This window comes from Engystomops pustulosus, chromosome 3 (genome assembly GCF_040894005.1).
Source record: "Engystomops pustulosus chromosome 3, aEngPut4.maternal, whole genome shotgun sequence".
Taxonomy (NCBI): domain Eukaryota; kingdom Metazoa; phylum Chordata; class Amphibia; order Anura; family Leptodactylidae; genus Engystomops; species Engystomops pustulosus.
Window position 1 is genome coordinate 189,163,633 of NC_092413.1, and position 15,618 is coordinate 189,179,250.

A 15,618-nucleotide genomic window follows, 5' to 3' on the forward strand; every position below is an offset into this window, starting at 1 on the left:
AATGCCATGCTTGAAAGAACGTCAGAAAGTGCTTAGCGCCGGGAAAGCTACACCAGGAGCGTTTCTGCCGGACTGTGATGAAAAGGGCAACTACAATCCCAAGCAGTGTCATGGCAGCACCGGACACTGCTGGTGTGTTAAAGAAAATGGTGAAGAGATCCCTGGTTCCAGAACCCCACCTGGACAACAAGCCCCAACATGTGGAGCTACAGGTAGGAACGTACTTTACTCTTACATTACTCTCATTATCACTTTAAGGATGTGTCACCAGTAATACTTTAATATGTATCTATTTTAAGATATCTTTTATGGCATTTTGAGGGGACAATGTATTGTTAAGGAAGAAGATATAGTAGTGGTTTTTGTAGGAGAGTGACACTTGCTTTTTTCAGTTTAGGAGATGTATAATTAGCCTATGGGATGATAAAATGAAATAAAGAAAAAGATGCTGTGTACTACCGCCAAATTCTACTGTTTAAGATAAATATGGCGTTCTTATCGGTGCATTGGACTACAACAATAAAATGAGGTGTCAGGGCAACTTAGAGAGAAAACACTAGAAGGCCACAAGCGAGTGCAGTCAGAAAAAATCTCTAAAAGGGATCTCCCGACCCAAACCTGGAATGAACTGACTTGCTGAATTCTTCAAGTGATCAGAGGTTTGAGTCTGGAGATCCCTTGAACTCCATTCCTTTGTGGGCAAGAGGTCTTAAAATAAAAAAAAATAAAAAAACAAGAAAATGAATATGGCACAAGATAATCCTATACAGGCACGAATAAAGAAATCTTTAGTGGAGTGAAGGGCCTTACAACTAGAGACTTTTAAACCCATTACCAGCCTAATTTTGCCATCTATGGGGGGCATTTGTCTTTTTTTGCCTTTTCTGTGTTTTTGACTGGTTTCATATATCTTAGAGGGTGATATATCAGGCATGTATGTCTGTTGTTTTTTGGGCCTTTTTCACAATTTCTTCTGAAACTTCTTCTACACTTTTGCTTAAGCCTACTTGAGACTGAAATTTATTTGTGCCAAATGGCACTATTTTACAGAGATTTGCGATCAAATTTGCAACTTTTTTAATATGTCCACATCTTGATTTTAAACATACATCAGGAGCAACAAAAAAACATTCTTGTCCAGCTTACTTTGCTTGGTGAATCAAAAAGTCAAAAATTTTGGCACTTAAAAAGTCGGAAATATAAGATTATAAAATATAAGATGACTATCGAATGACCGCTTGTTCAATTCCAAGAGTGGGACAGTAAAAAAATGTAAAAGACAGTAAAGTGTGTGGCTTATGCCTTGGTGTATACTAATTTTTAAGTTGTCACTTTAGCAAACCAAGGTCCTTGTCATAAGGCACGTCAGCGTTTGCTTGAAGGAGGACGACCAGTACTAGGAGCTTTCGAGCCAACATGTGATGAAAAGGGAAACTATATTCCAAAGCAATGCCATGCCAGCACCGGATACTGCTGGTGTGTTACTGAAGAAGGTAAAGAGATTGAAGGAACAAAAACTCCCCGGGGACAACCACCTCCAACCTGTGGAAGTAAGTCCCATTTTTTTTCTATTTTGTATAATAGGTTGAGGTTGATGTAAGAATATCCTACCTTAAAGGACATCTGCTATCAGGCTCACTGGGTAAAGCAGGTCCTGGATGTGGTCATAGTAAGTGCAGGAACGGCATCATTAACTAGAAAAAGAGTTTTTAAAAATATGTAAATTAGCCAGAGGCGCTCAGGCTGAAGTCACCTCTTAGTGACCACTTAGCATCGTTGTGTTTTAATTTATTCATGCCCAGCTATCATTGTCCCGACAAGTTCCGTCCTTCAACCCTTTAACGTCCTTGGAAGTAAATGTGTGTCCAAATCGCTGTGTATTTCCCATACAAAATCCCCATACAAAGACTACATATTATATATCACCGCGTCGGTGCAGTGAACACCGTAAAAAAAAAATAATTAAAAAACACACCAAAAATTTGGATTTTTGCACATACAATCAAACAAAAATAGCAATAGTAATTGATCAAAAAGTCCCATTTACGCCACAATGAATCCAATAAAAAGTCTTCTTAGAAGATGGCGATGCAAAAACAAGTGATTTTGTCAGCAAAATTATTAAAACATAAAAAAGCTATATGAATGGAATATTGCTGTACCGAGACATAGAACATAAATAACATGGTATCTATGCTATACCATGTGTAAAACTAGTAAAAATAATTAGAAATAAAAGTAAAAAATCAGTAAAAAAAGTTAATAAAATGTAACCACGCCAAAATAGTGTTACTATACTCCTTGAGGGGTTTAGTTTTCAAATGGGGTCACTTTTTAGGGGTTTCTTTTGTTCTCGTATGTTATAGGCTCAGCAAATGCCACTTAGCTCCTAAAATTTGTATCAGCAAAATTTGCCCTCCAAAAGCAAGATGGTGCTCCTTCCCTTTTGCACTCTGCCATGGGACCATAAAGTGGTTTACATCCACATGTGGGGTATTTCCATACACATGAGAAACCTCACACCAAATCTGAGATTTATTTTGCATTTTATCCTGCAAGAACATGTAACATGTATAAACATTTTATAGTCAAAATTTGACAAGATTAACAAGGGCTGTTTTGAATAGTTTGAGAGGTGTAATTTAAAAATGTGGTACATTGTGGGAAGTTTCTAATGAATAGAACTTTTAAAACCCCTTTACCGTATATACTCAAGTATAAGCCGACCCGAGTATAAGCCGAGACCCCTAATTTTACCACAGAAAACTGGGAAAACCTAGTGACTCGAGTATAAGCCGAGGGTGTAGTATACAGCCAGCCTGCCCCCGTGTAGCATACAGCCTGCCCCTGTGTAGCATACAGCCTGCCCCCGTGTAGCATACAGATAAAAAAAATAAACTTAATACTCACCCTCCGGTGTCCCCGATGTTCGTTGCGGCTCCCAATCCCCATCGCGGCTCCCGGCGGTTTCTTCACCCTTCTATCTTCTATCTCCTCTGGCCGGGAGATCGCGCCGTCCGTCGCACACTGTGATGCGCCGCTGTCGCCGCTGATGACGTCATCAGCAGCGACAGCGCTGCATCACAGTGTGCGACGGCCAGAGGGTGAGTATTAATTTTTTTTTTTTATCATTGACTCGTGTATAAGCCGAGACGAGGTTTTTCAGCACATTTTTTGTGCTTATACACGAGTATATACGGTAGGTGATTTTTTAGTAGCCTCCAGATTTTTTTTTCTTAGAAAAATCTTTGACCAGAGCAACCAGAATTTATTTACTAGAGTCAACCAATTATTTTTCTGCAAAAAGAAAAAAAAACCTTATTACTAGAGCAACCTGCAATAATTACCGTATATACTCGAGTATAAGCCGACCCGAGTATAAGCCGAGACCCCTAATTTTACCATCAAAAACTGGGAAAACCTATTGACTCGGGTATAAGCCGAGGGTGGGAAATGCATTGGTCACAGACCCCCCCCAGTATGTATACAGCCTGCCCCCAGTAGTATACAGCTTGCCCCCAGTAGTATACAGCTTGCCCCCAGTAGTATACAGCCTGCCCCCAGTAGTATACAGCCTGCCCCCAGTAGTATACAGCACTGTCTCCCAGTAGTATACAGCACTGCCTCCCAGTAGTATACAGCACTGCCTCCCAGTAGTATACAGCACTGCCTCCCAGTAGTATACAGCACTGCCTCCCAATAGTATACAGCACTGTCTCCCAGTAGTATACAGCACTGCCTCCCAGTAGTATACAGCACTGCCTCCCAGTAGTATACAGCTTGCCCCCAGTAGTATACAGCCTGCCCCATGTAGTATACAGCTTGCCACCAGTAGTATACAGCACTGCCTCCCAGTAGTATACAGCACTGCCTCCCAGTAGTATACAGCACTGCCTCCCAGTAGTATACAGCACTGCCTCCCAATAGTATACAGCACTGTCTCCCAGTAGTATACAGCACTGCCTCCCAGTAGTATACAGCACTGCCTCCCAGTAGTATACAGCTTGCCCCCAGTAGTATACAGCCTGCCCCCAGTAGTATACAGCACTGCCCCCAGTAGTATACAGATTGCCCCCAGTAGTATACAGCCTGCCCCATGTAGTATACAGCTTGACCCCAGTAGTATACAGCACAGCCCAGCATTAAAAGAAAGTAATAAACTTATATACTCACTCTCCGGTGGCCCCGACATGCAGCGCTGCTCCCCCGATGTCCACGCGGGTCCTCTTCTGGCTTCGGCGCCCGTCTTCTTTCTTCTCTAACTTCGTGCTGGGCGCTGACTGTATGACTTATGTATGACTCGTGTATAAGCCGAGGGGACGTTTTTCAGCACATTTTTTGTGCTGAAAAACTCGGCTTATACACAAGTATATACGGTAAATATAAATAAGCCTCTAAAATAATTAAATCTTAAAGGAAATCTACCATTTGTTTTTATGAATTGTGAACCAAACATACATTGAGCATGCTGTAATAACACTGATGCAGAAACATATCTTATCTGGTCAAAAAACAATTATAAAATTAAGGACCTTGGGAAAGCTGGGTGCCTACAAACACATTACACACGGAGCTTCCTGAACTGTCCAGACAGGACTAATCACCTGAGCTGAGGTACAGCGATTGAATACGTCTGCCTGTCAGGGAGAACACAGTGAACCACATGTATCATAGTTTTGTCTCTCTGAGGTGAATTTTAAACAAAAACGAAAGAAGAAAGCAGATGTGTGTATACGGAAAATACTTTATTAATCACCAACAGGGCAGAAATAAAAACATTTAAAAACCCTAAAGAAGAGGGTGTGCAGTCACAAAAACTCCCCAAGACGTGTTAGTATGGTAATAACACAGTAGGTAAGCAGATGAGGTAGGCGAATAAATAAATAAATATACAGTAACAGTATAGTACAAGTAATAAATAATGAAAAGCCACAAACTCATACAAATGATAAGAATACATTACCGATAATAAAAACCCAGGGGAGGATAGGAGACCCCACGCGTATCGCCCGTCTAGCGGGCTTCGTCAGGGGATAGTGGTGTAGTGGTCAGTGTGCCCTTAAATAGCCCCAAAGGAAGTCCTGATGCGACTCAGCCGTGGAATCGGCACGCCAGCAAAGCGCGACGTCACTTCCGGTTTAGACCGGAACTACGTCAGTATGCACGTGGTTCATGCGGTCCATAGAATAGGTGGGGTATACCCCACCTATTCTATGGACCGCATGAACCACGTGCATACTGACGTACTCCACCTATTCTATGGACCGCATGGGTGGTATACCCCACCTATTCTATGGACTGCATGAACCACGTGCATACTGACGTACTTCTGGTCTAAACCGGAAGTGACGTCGCGCTTTGCTGGCGTGCCGATTCCACGGCTGAGTCGCATCAGGACTTCCTTTGGGGCTATTTAAGGGCACACTGACCACTACACCCCTATCCCCTGACGAAGCCCGCTAGACAGGCGATACGCGTGGGGTCTCCTATCCTCCCCTGGGTTTTTATTATCGGTAATGTATTCTTATCATTTGTATGAGTTTGTGGCTTTTCATTATTTATTACTTGTACTATACTGTTACTGTATATTTATTTATTTATTCGCCTACCTCATCTGCTTACCTACTGTGTTATTACCATACTAACACGTCTTGGGGAGTTTTTGTGACTGCACACCCTCTTCTTTAGGGTTTTTAAATGTTTTTATTTCTGCCCTGTTGGTGATTAATAAAGTATTTTCCGTATATACACATCTGCTTTCTTCTTTCGTTTTTGTTTATTGATTCATTTAGATGTGTTAATCTTCCCCAATATTGACTATTTGCCCCGAATTGCTGAGGTGAATTTTAGAGACATTTGGAGGCTCTTTTTTGCACCTTGAAATTTGCATTTTGAAACAAATTACATTAGTTGAGGAGAGGTGATTTTCCCAATTACATTACTTTTAATATTTGAATTTAAAAAACGCATAATAAACGCAATGTTAACACGCACGTTAACATGGTGTTTATATTGCATTTTGTAAACGCAAATGTTAACAGTAATGAAATAAGGCAAATCACCTCCTCCGCTGTTGTAATTAGTTTCAAAATGCATTAAAAACACAATTAAACCAAAATGCAAAAATTTAAGAAGATTGTCAAAAGAGGTTACTGTGCAAAATGTTAAAGCATATGAAATAATTCCAATTTACATAATCAAATCAGGAAAAAAAAACTGCCCTGGATTTTTTGTGCCAAAGAAGTAACAAAAAAGGCACAAAAAAAGTGAAATGTCGCACGGAGCATCTGAAAAACAATGATACATAAGGCACGCTGCACAGAGGTGCAGACAAGGCGTACTTGAAAAAGAACAGAGTTAAAAGTCGCAAAAATGTCGCTAAAATTATGATACATGTACCCCAGTGATTACATCATTCTCTAAAGCAGTGCATAATTAAGGTAAGAGGAGAAGCTACGGAGCAGCTGGAGCCTCATTATCATAATGTTATAATTTTATCAGCAAAACCACTCAGCACAGGGATTAAACAAGATATGTTTCTGCATCAATATAGCTACAGCATTCTCAAGGTATGTTTGGTTCACAATGCAGAAAAAGAATTTTTATGAAAATCTTGAAAAGTGCTGATTTGTAAGCCTCCTAACATCCTAATAAAATAACATTTAAAAGTTTATGTCAACATATAGCAAAATATGGGAGACATATGGTTAATGTTAGTTAGCTACCAATTTGGGAGGTCAAACTAACTGTATGATGACAGTTATAACCCCAGATTTGAAAAATTGGTGGAAAAAGAGCAGGAACCTTAAAGGGTTAAGGGGAGCAGTGTCATGGCAGCACCAAGTGTGTGTTACCAAAGCTGGTGAAGAGACCAACTCGATATAAGTTAAATAAAGGAAAGGGATAAAAGTATAGAAAATTCTGTAAAACAAATGTCTCGTTTAGAAGGATGAGTGGATTTCTGTATTAAATTGTAAAGAAGGGTTTTCCAAGGTCAGCGCAGCACACAGAGCTTGTGATGTGACAGAAAACCAGCCAAAGTAACTACATTTGATTTGTTTGTCATGTACTGTTCAAAGTCCTAAATCTGACCATACTGACCCCTTGTAGGTGTTAGTGTCCCTCACTGCCCTACAGGTTAACACTTGAGTGGCAGGAATTTGTCTCACTAGGCTCACATACTTTGTTGGCTTTAGATTAATCAAAGAAGCAATGGCTTCATTTACCTCAGACATGACAGACATTGATCTCCTCTGAGGTATTTATATGCTGTGAAGCAATAATGGAGCCAATGCTCCAGTCACACACTGCAGCCACATTACCACAGAGCGACATGTCTGCCATGTTCTCACATCTGTAGTCACCTCACATGTGGGTCACGGGTATAGGAACAGTTATAAGAGTTATTGTTGTGATATCTCTTCTGACCAATGACTGGGATGCCTAGGGCCCACCAGTGAAGTAGATTGTGGAGGCCCACCTACCGCTACATACTGCAATTAAATGTACGTATATTTTTAGGCCACGCTGACATAATGGGGCTTTTTACTAAGGGTAACGGATCAGACTTTTGGTGGACTGTTCTCCGCCTTCGAGGATTGCACATCTTTGACAGGTACTTAACCGGTGTCTGCGCCAGGATTGTGTCGCACGTGATCAGACTTACAACTACTGACCACAATTCTGTCTGCACGACAATTCTGCAGCGTGAACAAAGTGCAGCAAAAAAAATGGTGCCCACTTTCTGAGCAGTGCAGGGGACACCAGATTCATAAAGAACGTGCGCCACAATTCATGAATCTGGCGTCCTCTGCACATTACACAGGCAAACTGCACAAAGTTTTTGATGTGGGCCATAGTGTGAAAGTTGCTTAGGGCCATGTTTACAAGATGCGATTGAATTATATTTTAGACCTCAGTGCCTGCTTCTGATAAGTAGTAACAAGTGTTTTTTTTTAACATGTGAAGGCACATTTCCCTTTTTACTGAACACATCAGTTTAGCTCTAAACACATCTGTGTTCAGGGAGGAGTTTTCCAGAAGTTCTTGGAATACATTTTAAAATGTAATTGCATCTTGTGAACATGGCCTTAAGGTCCAGCATTAGGTAGGACCTCTTATTAAAAGCAATCTGTGCCTCCCCCATCTCAACCTCTTATTGCGCTCCCTCTTATTGTGGGCACCTCTTATTTACTGCTCTTATTGTGCCCCATCATCTTGTAGGCCCCTCTCAACCTCCCCTTCATAGTTTGGCCCCTCTCATCTCCTCCCTCATAGTGTAGGCCTGCTAATCTCCAACATCATAGTATGGCCCTCTCATCAGCCACTCATCTTGCAGACCCACTCATGATCTACCCTTTCATAGCGTGACCCTCTTCATATGTCCCTCATTTGTGCTCCTGTCATCTCCTCCCTCTCTTAGTGTGGCCCCCTCTCCTATTTTTAGTGTAATTAAAAAATAATAAACACTATATACTTATCTCTCCCCATTTCCCAGCAGCTGTTCTCTCCTCTTCTTTCCTCTGCATGCTGGGCTGCAGCACAGAGCATCAAAGAGGCACAATAATGTTCAGGGGAGCTGCTAGCTGCCTGCAACATCATTGATTTCAACTATATCTAGAGGATCTTTGTCTAGAGGATGCAGACAAAGTTGAAGTCCCAGACGTAGTCAGCAGGAGGCGGCGTTACCTGTGATGGGGAGGAGTCAGTGGAAATCAGGCAGAGTCAGCAGGTGTCAGGCCAACCAATGGGCTCATTGGTACTCTGATGGGCCAATCCAACCCTAATCCTGAGTGATTGACATTCACATGTAAGACCTAATTTACCACAGAAATATGCTCTGTGTAAAATCTGCACACACCAGTATATATATAGCGTTGACAACCACTTCTGATATATGACTGATTTCCCATAGTTATACAGCATGTGGCCTTCTTCATTTGTGCAGAAACAGACCACAAAAATTCTCGTTTTCTGCACAGAGCCTCTGACGTGGGTCCCCTGACACCTGCTTTCTTGCTCCACCCCGATTGCCCGATTGTCATTGACCATCAATCAACCTTAATGGGGACAGTTGGCTGCAATTTGTGGCTTTGCTCATGGCCACATATATGGTTGAGGCCCATATCAGATAAAACTGAAGAGAAGCCCCGACCAGGATGCACTTTATCTCAGGTGAAGGTCTGCCCCATTCTGGTCTCTCTTGAAGCAGTGATGCACATTCACAGTAATGCATTCAATGGAGGCCACATATCAAGTGCTCAAACTTTTATTTGTTTTGATAAATTTTGTAAATTCAAATTCCAGAACCCAGGAATCAGTGAAACATGAAAAGGAAGGGACTATTAAGTCGCAAATGATAAATGTCGCCATCACTTTTCGATGCATGAAGTAGGTAGCTGATGTTGATGTTGCAAGGTGGCTATGATAATATGATATGATAAATAATATTTGAGGGGTTATTTAGAGATGCTACCTTGGAGGTGCTATGGAGTGTCTTGTTGGTAATAACCTTAAAGGGAATCTGTCAGCAGAAATTGACTTAATAAACCCGATTGTATTTCTTTCATGTGTGGTGGCATCATTCAGAAAATCAACTTTGAAGTGAGATGTAAATTGGTTGTATAAAGTTCTCAGAAGGCCCCCTTCCCTGTAATTGACGCTCCTGCATCCAGAGAAATGACCAGATCTCCTGAAGTCTAATGCATGATGTTAGTCACGGAGGAGTTCAGAGTTTCCCCCCTTGACTTCAGTTCTAAACTCTCTGCCTCTTTGCCTTTATACAATCAATTTACATCTCACTTCAAAGTTGATTTTCTAGATGATGCCACCACACTGGACCTTGAAAGAAACAAAAACTAGAAGGTGTTATGCTGTGTGACAATATTCTGTTAATGGTTTATCAGGCCAATTACTGATGACAGGTTCCCTATAAAACCCAGCATCACCATGGGCTTATAAAGGATCAGTTGTGTTTATAAAGGGATCAGTCGTGTCAAATCAATTTCTGTGAGGGGCAAGTTCTAAAATTGACCTGCGGGAAGCTGTGGATGTCATGTATCTGGACTTTTCCAATGCATTTGATACTGTACTGCCTTAAAGGTTGGCGCATAAAATTGATTAATAATCCAATGTTATAGAAGCTTGTATAGATGTAAGGTAAGGTGGGCAATACTTTTCTCCATAAAGTATAAATATCAATGGTCTAAAAGCATTAAATGTGCACAGAAATGTTAATGCATTTGTATCAGTCAGTCCTAATAAAAATGGTTGCAAAATTGGACCAATGAGCTAATTCCTGTTTGCAGCACAAGATACACCCTGCTTGAAGGAACGTCAGAAAGTTCTCAGTGGGGGGAAAGCTGCTCCGGGAGCGTTTCTGCCAGACTGTGATGAAAAGGGCAACTACAACTCAAAGCAGTGTCATGGAAGCACCGGACATTGCTGGTGTGTTACTGAGAGTGGTCAAGAGATTACTGGATCCAGAACTTTACCTGGACAAAAGGCCCCAACATGTGGAGCTACAGGTAGGAACAAAATATTACATAACTTTCAATCTATCTGCATCCACTTTATTATTAGCTGAATCACTGTTAAGATTTGTTAATACTTTTTGTCACTTTAATTGTGTTTCTTCATGGTAAGGTTGGGCAAAACAGGAATTAATCACTGCGGGTTTGCTGCAGCAGAAACTTCAGGGATACACCCGGAATTTGCAGCAATAATACTGTGGATTCAGGGTGCAGAATTGAAACTTTGCCATTCAAAGATTGAGCTCCACCGACTCTTACAGAAAAACTATGGCACTAGGTGCAGTCTACCTGTGGAGTGTGCAGGGTGCGCCAGATTCATGAATTGTGGCATGTTTTCTTCATGAATCTGGTGCCCTCTGCACCGCTCCGACAGAGTGTACCAACTTTTTGTGGTGCACCTTTTAACATAGAGCGTGCAAAACAATTCTGTCAGGCTCTGCATGATAAATTTGCCGCATGGACCGTGCACCAAAACGCCCCTGTCAGTGCAGAACTTTGTGTCTTGTCGGGTATAGTGCAGCTGCGGCACACCATTGTGGACATTTTATAAATACATTTGCAAGCATTTTGTACTGAAAAAATGTGTAAACCCAAACAAAAAACTGGTACAGGGGCTTTAAAGGGAACCTGTCACCAGAGACCTCATTTTCACTAAAGACAGATTATAAAAGCCTATGACACCTGCAGTGCAAACATGCTTTTTCTAGGCATTTGCATTACAATATAATTGTGTGTTATAACTTACTCTTGCATCCTGACAAAATCCTGGGGTAGGCACATGGGTTGGGCTTTGGTTTAGATGCATGTGACATGTGACATGATTGAGCTGCAGGTTGCCTCCATCTTTGTGCTCCAGTACAGCTTGTCCCTCCCCCACTGATGTCAGGCTGAAAGGGCTGTGACCTCTGAGAAGGAGCAGGAGGAGGAGCTGTACAGGAGCACAAAGGTGGGGGCTAAGCTCCAAGGAAGAAGTAACACAGACAAGGCACATTTTATTTTTTTAAATGCATCCAAACCAAAGTCCAACCCCTGTAACTACCCCAGAATTTTGTCAGGGTGCAAGGTAAGTTATAACACACAATTATATTGTAATGCAAATGCTTATAAAAGGCAGAGAGGCAGATTTGCACTGCAGGTGTAATGGGCTTCTGCAACTTGTCTTTTGTAAAAATTAGGTCCCTGGTGACAGGTTCCCTTTAATAAATGTGGGCCTATGTATTTAGCTCACATCCTTTTGCCAAGGGGAAAGACTAGTATCCACGAACCCACTTCCTGAACCTGGACAAAGCAGAAGCAAAAACAGGCAGAATGGACTTGTGAATCATGACCAGAGGGCAGGGAACTGTGACTTGGTCCCTAATTACCTCCTCCTGTGACCAGCTACAACTAATCTGCATACAAATAAAAAAAATCATTCCTTCACTTTTCGGTTTAACTTTGGGGCATGGTTAAAAAAGCTGCTAGGTATTTTAGAAAATCACCCTCCTTTTAAGGAAACTCACACTCCAGTATACTTTTAACCAGGTCGTTGGCTACCAACAGCAAACATCCATTAAGCCATATATCAGGTGAAATAAATATTGAGCACATCACCAGTTTTTTAAGTAGCTATATTTCTGAAGAAAGGACACAGGGAAAAAGTACTAACACATGAGAGGTACAAAAAGTCATGTAAAGTCATGACACCAGCTTAAATCTATCGGAAAGCAATCCTCACACTTAGTGAAAAATAAATTCAGCTGGTTCAACTGATGGCCTATAAATACATTTTGCTACCCTCTACTTTGTCATGAGTACATGGGTCGCAGGGGCACCCGTGTACCTCTGTGTGCTCCTCAGGGCTGCTGGCAATTGCACTTACCTCTCCCTGTTCCAGTGGCATCTCCCATGGCTCAACGCCCTGGTCAGCTGCCCATTCTGTTAAATAGCCAGCCCCTTCCTGTGTCTATGTCTAAGAGAAAGCTTTGTTCCATGCCCTTTGCGTTTATCCTGATTTGCTGTTGTGACCTCGATTCCATTCCTGACTCTGATCTCGTGCTGCCTGTCCTGAGCTACCGCTACATCACCGGCTCTGATCCTGTGGTGCCTATCTCAACCTCCTGCCTGTCCCCAAACACAAGTTTCCTTACAATTCTGTGCGCCTGGTGGTACCACGCTTTGCGGCGGGCTCTGGTGAAAACCAGGTGCCACTTAGACTCCAGTCCCAGGTGTCCAGAGGATCCACTACCGCTGATCCTGACATACTTATTATGTGTTTTGAGAATGATTATGCTTCTATTTAAGAAATACCCTGCTTGAAAAATCGGCAGAAAGTGCTTAACACTTGATTAATATAATGCAATTTCATAAAAGTGGGCAATACTTTTCTCCATAAAGTATAAATATCAATGAGCTACAGGCATTTAATAAAAATGGAAAACAAATTAGACTAAAGTACTTTGTATGTAATGTATATATGTAATTGTATATATCCTTTGTAGCACAAGAAATGCCATGCTTGAAGGAACGGCAGAAAGTGCTTAATGCCGGGAAAGCTGCACCAGGAACGTTTCTCCCGGACTGTGATGAAAAGGGCAACTACATTCCCAAGCAGTGTCATGGCAGCACCGGACATTGCTGGTGTGTTAAGGAAAATGGTGAAGAGATCCCTGGTTCCAGAACTCCACCTGGAAAGCCGGCCCCAACATGTGGAGCTACAGGTAGGAACAGAGCCACGCTTGTCTTTCCATGGAGGGAGAGGAGTGAGAAGCGCTCACATTCCACTGCCTGGCTGAAAGGATGCGAGCACACTCACCATTCAACCATATGGCAGGTTGTGTGCCTATAATCACTGCTATTTACATATGTCACTCGCATAGTGTTGAATTGAGAGGGAGTTGTAATCCAGTGGCAGATCTCTATGACTAGGTCTGCTAGTGTCCCTCCCCCTGTGACTAATTAGACATAACTTGCAAATACGTTATGTAGGTTATCATTTCCTTTTTCAGAGTTTGACCAGTCATTTCAAGTTTCCCACTATCAACTGAATGGTGAGAGTCCCAGTGGTGGCACTGACAGAAGTAGCTGTGCTATCTATGTCATTGCCAAAGAGATAAATAGAGACACAGGGGGAGATTTATTAGTGTTTCTACACAAGTTTTTATGCAAAACTACGCCAGTTCGGGCCTGTTGTAGCTTTGCCTTGCGGCACATCCGCACGACGGTACTTTAGGGGGTTTAAGCCTCATGATTAACCAACCCACTTCTTTTCCATATGACATGGACACGGAGAAACGGCTATAATAAATGTTCCCCACAGTGTGCCCAGTTTCTCTATTCATTTTGGGTCATCCCTTTTTATGATCCCACCACTGGGTCCCCCACAAGTTATCCACTATTCTGCAGACAGAACAAAATTTGTACTGACTGTAAAACACATTTAGGTAATTTTTTAAGACAATGGTAGAAAAAATCGGCACTTATCATCTGCCCTTAGCACAAGAAACGCCCTGCTTGAAAGAACGTCAGAAAGTGCTTAGCGCTGGTAGACCGGCTCCAGGAGCGTTTCTGCCGGACTGTGATGAAAAGGGCAAATACAATCCCAAGCAGTGTCATGGCAGCACCGGACATTGCTGGTGTGTTAAAGAAAATGGTGAAGAGATCCCTGGTACCAGAACTCCACCTGGACAACAAGCCCCAACATGTGGAGCTACAGGTAGGAACGTACTTTACTCTTACATCACTCTCTATGCTTTTACATTATTACACACTTATATTAGCAATACATTGTGTACCTATATTTATGTATCAGCTTGAAAACCCATTTTGCACTCCATTTTTATGATATTTTGAAGTAACATGGGGAATGGTGTTTCTTAACCATGGATTCCTCTGTAAGACGAGTTAGGAAGTTACGGTTAACTTTACCTCTTGCAGACTTAACTAGAACCACAGAAGAATACACACTGCTGTTTAGTACTAAATAATCCACACACTATTACCCCTTGTTGTTGTATAGCTGTCATATTAGCTGAAACACCTTGTACGAGAGAGCGGGAGAAAGTGCTGGGTGCGGGACAGCCGTTACGGGGAGTGTTTCTACCTGACTGTGATGAGAGAGGCAACTACAGTCCAAAGCAGTGTCATGGCAGCACCGGGCACTGCTGGTGTGTTACCAAAGCTGGTGAAGAGATAGCGGGTACAAGGACAGCACCTGGGCAGTCACCTCAGACGTGTGAGGTGAAATAAATATTGAGAACATCACCAAGTAGCTATATTTCTGAAGAAATGACACAGGGAAAAAGTACCAAAACATTAGAGGTACAAAAAGTCATGTAAAGTCATGACACCAGCTGAAATCTATCAGTAGTTAAAAAACAATTCTGACACGGCTGCTGGCAATTGCCCTTACCTCTCCCTGTTCCTGTGGCATCTCCCACAGCTTGGCATGCTGGCCGGCTGCCAATCCTGTTAAATAGCCAGCCTCTTCCTGTGTCCAAGCCTGAGAGAAAGCTTTGTTCCATGCCCTTTGTGATTATCATGATTTCCGGTTGTGACCTTGATTCTGTTCCTGACTCCGATGTCCTGACCTACCTTGTTCTGTTCCTGCTGCCTGTCCTGACCTACCACTACATCCCCCACTCTGATCTTGTGCTGCCTGTCTCGACTTCCTGCCTGGCCCCAACCACGAGTTTGCCTTACGATTCTGTAATTCACCCTGGCCGCCACAGAGGACAAAGTCACGCTGTGGAACGACCTGGTGGTTCCACGTCGCAGCAAGTCCAACCCGCTTTGGGTTCTGGTGAAAACCGGGTGCCACTTAGACTTCGGTTCCAGGTGTCGGCTTACGTCATCGTCCGCGATGGTCCAGAGGTTCCACTACCACTTATCCTGACATACTTTTTATGTGTTTTGAGAATGATTATGCTTCTATTCAAGATATACCCTGCTTTAAAAATCGGTGATTAACACTTGATTAATATAATGCAATTTCATAAAAGTGGGCAATACTTTTCTCCATAAATATATATGAGCTACATGCATTTAATAATGTAGAAAATTGTTATTGCATTTGTATTATTCAGTCCTAATAACATTTTTTTTTTAA

The 15,618-nt window shown here is 42.2% G+C and overlaps 1 protein-coding gene across 1 annotated transcript in view; it reads left to right on the forward strand.

The window, feature by feature from the left end:
• LOC140122894 (saxiphilin-like) overlaps positions 1-15,618 on the forward strand; it is a 45,596-nt gene that overhangs the window by 8,580 nt on the left and 21,398 nt on the right. Inside the window, exon 6 of the mRNA XM_072144136.1 lies at positions 1,338-1,550. Within this exon, the coding sequence (XP_072000237.1) occupies positions 1,338-1,550 (213 nt within the window). The remainder of the gene's footprint in view (positions 1-1,337; positions 1,551-15,618) is intronic.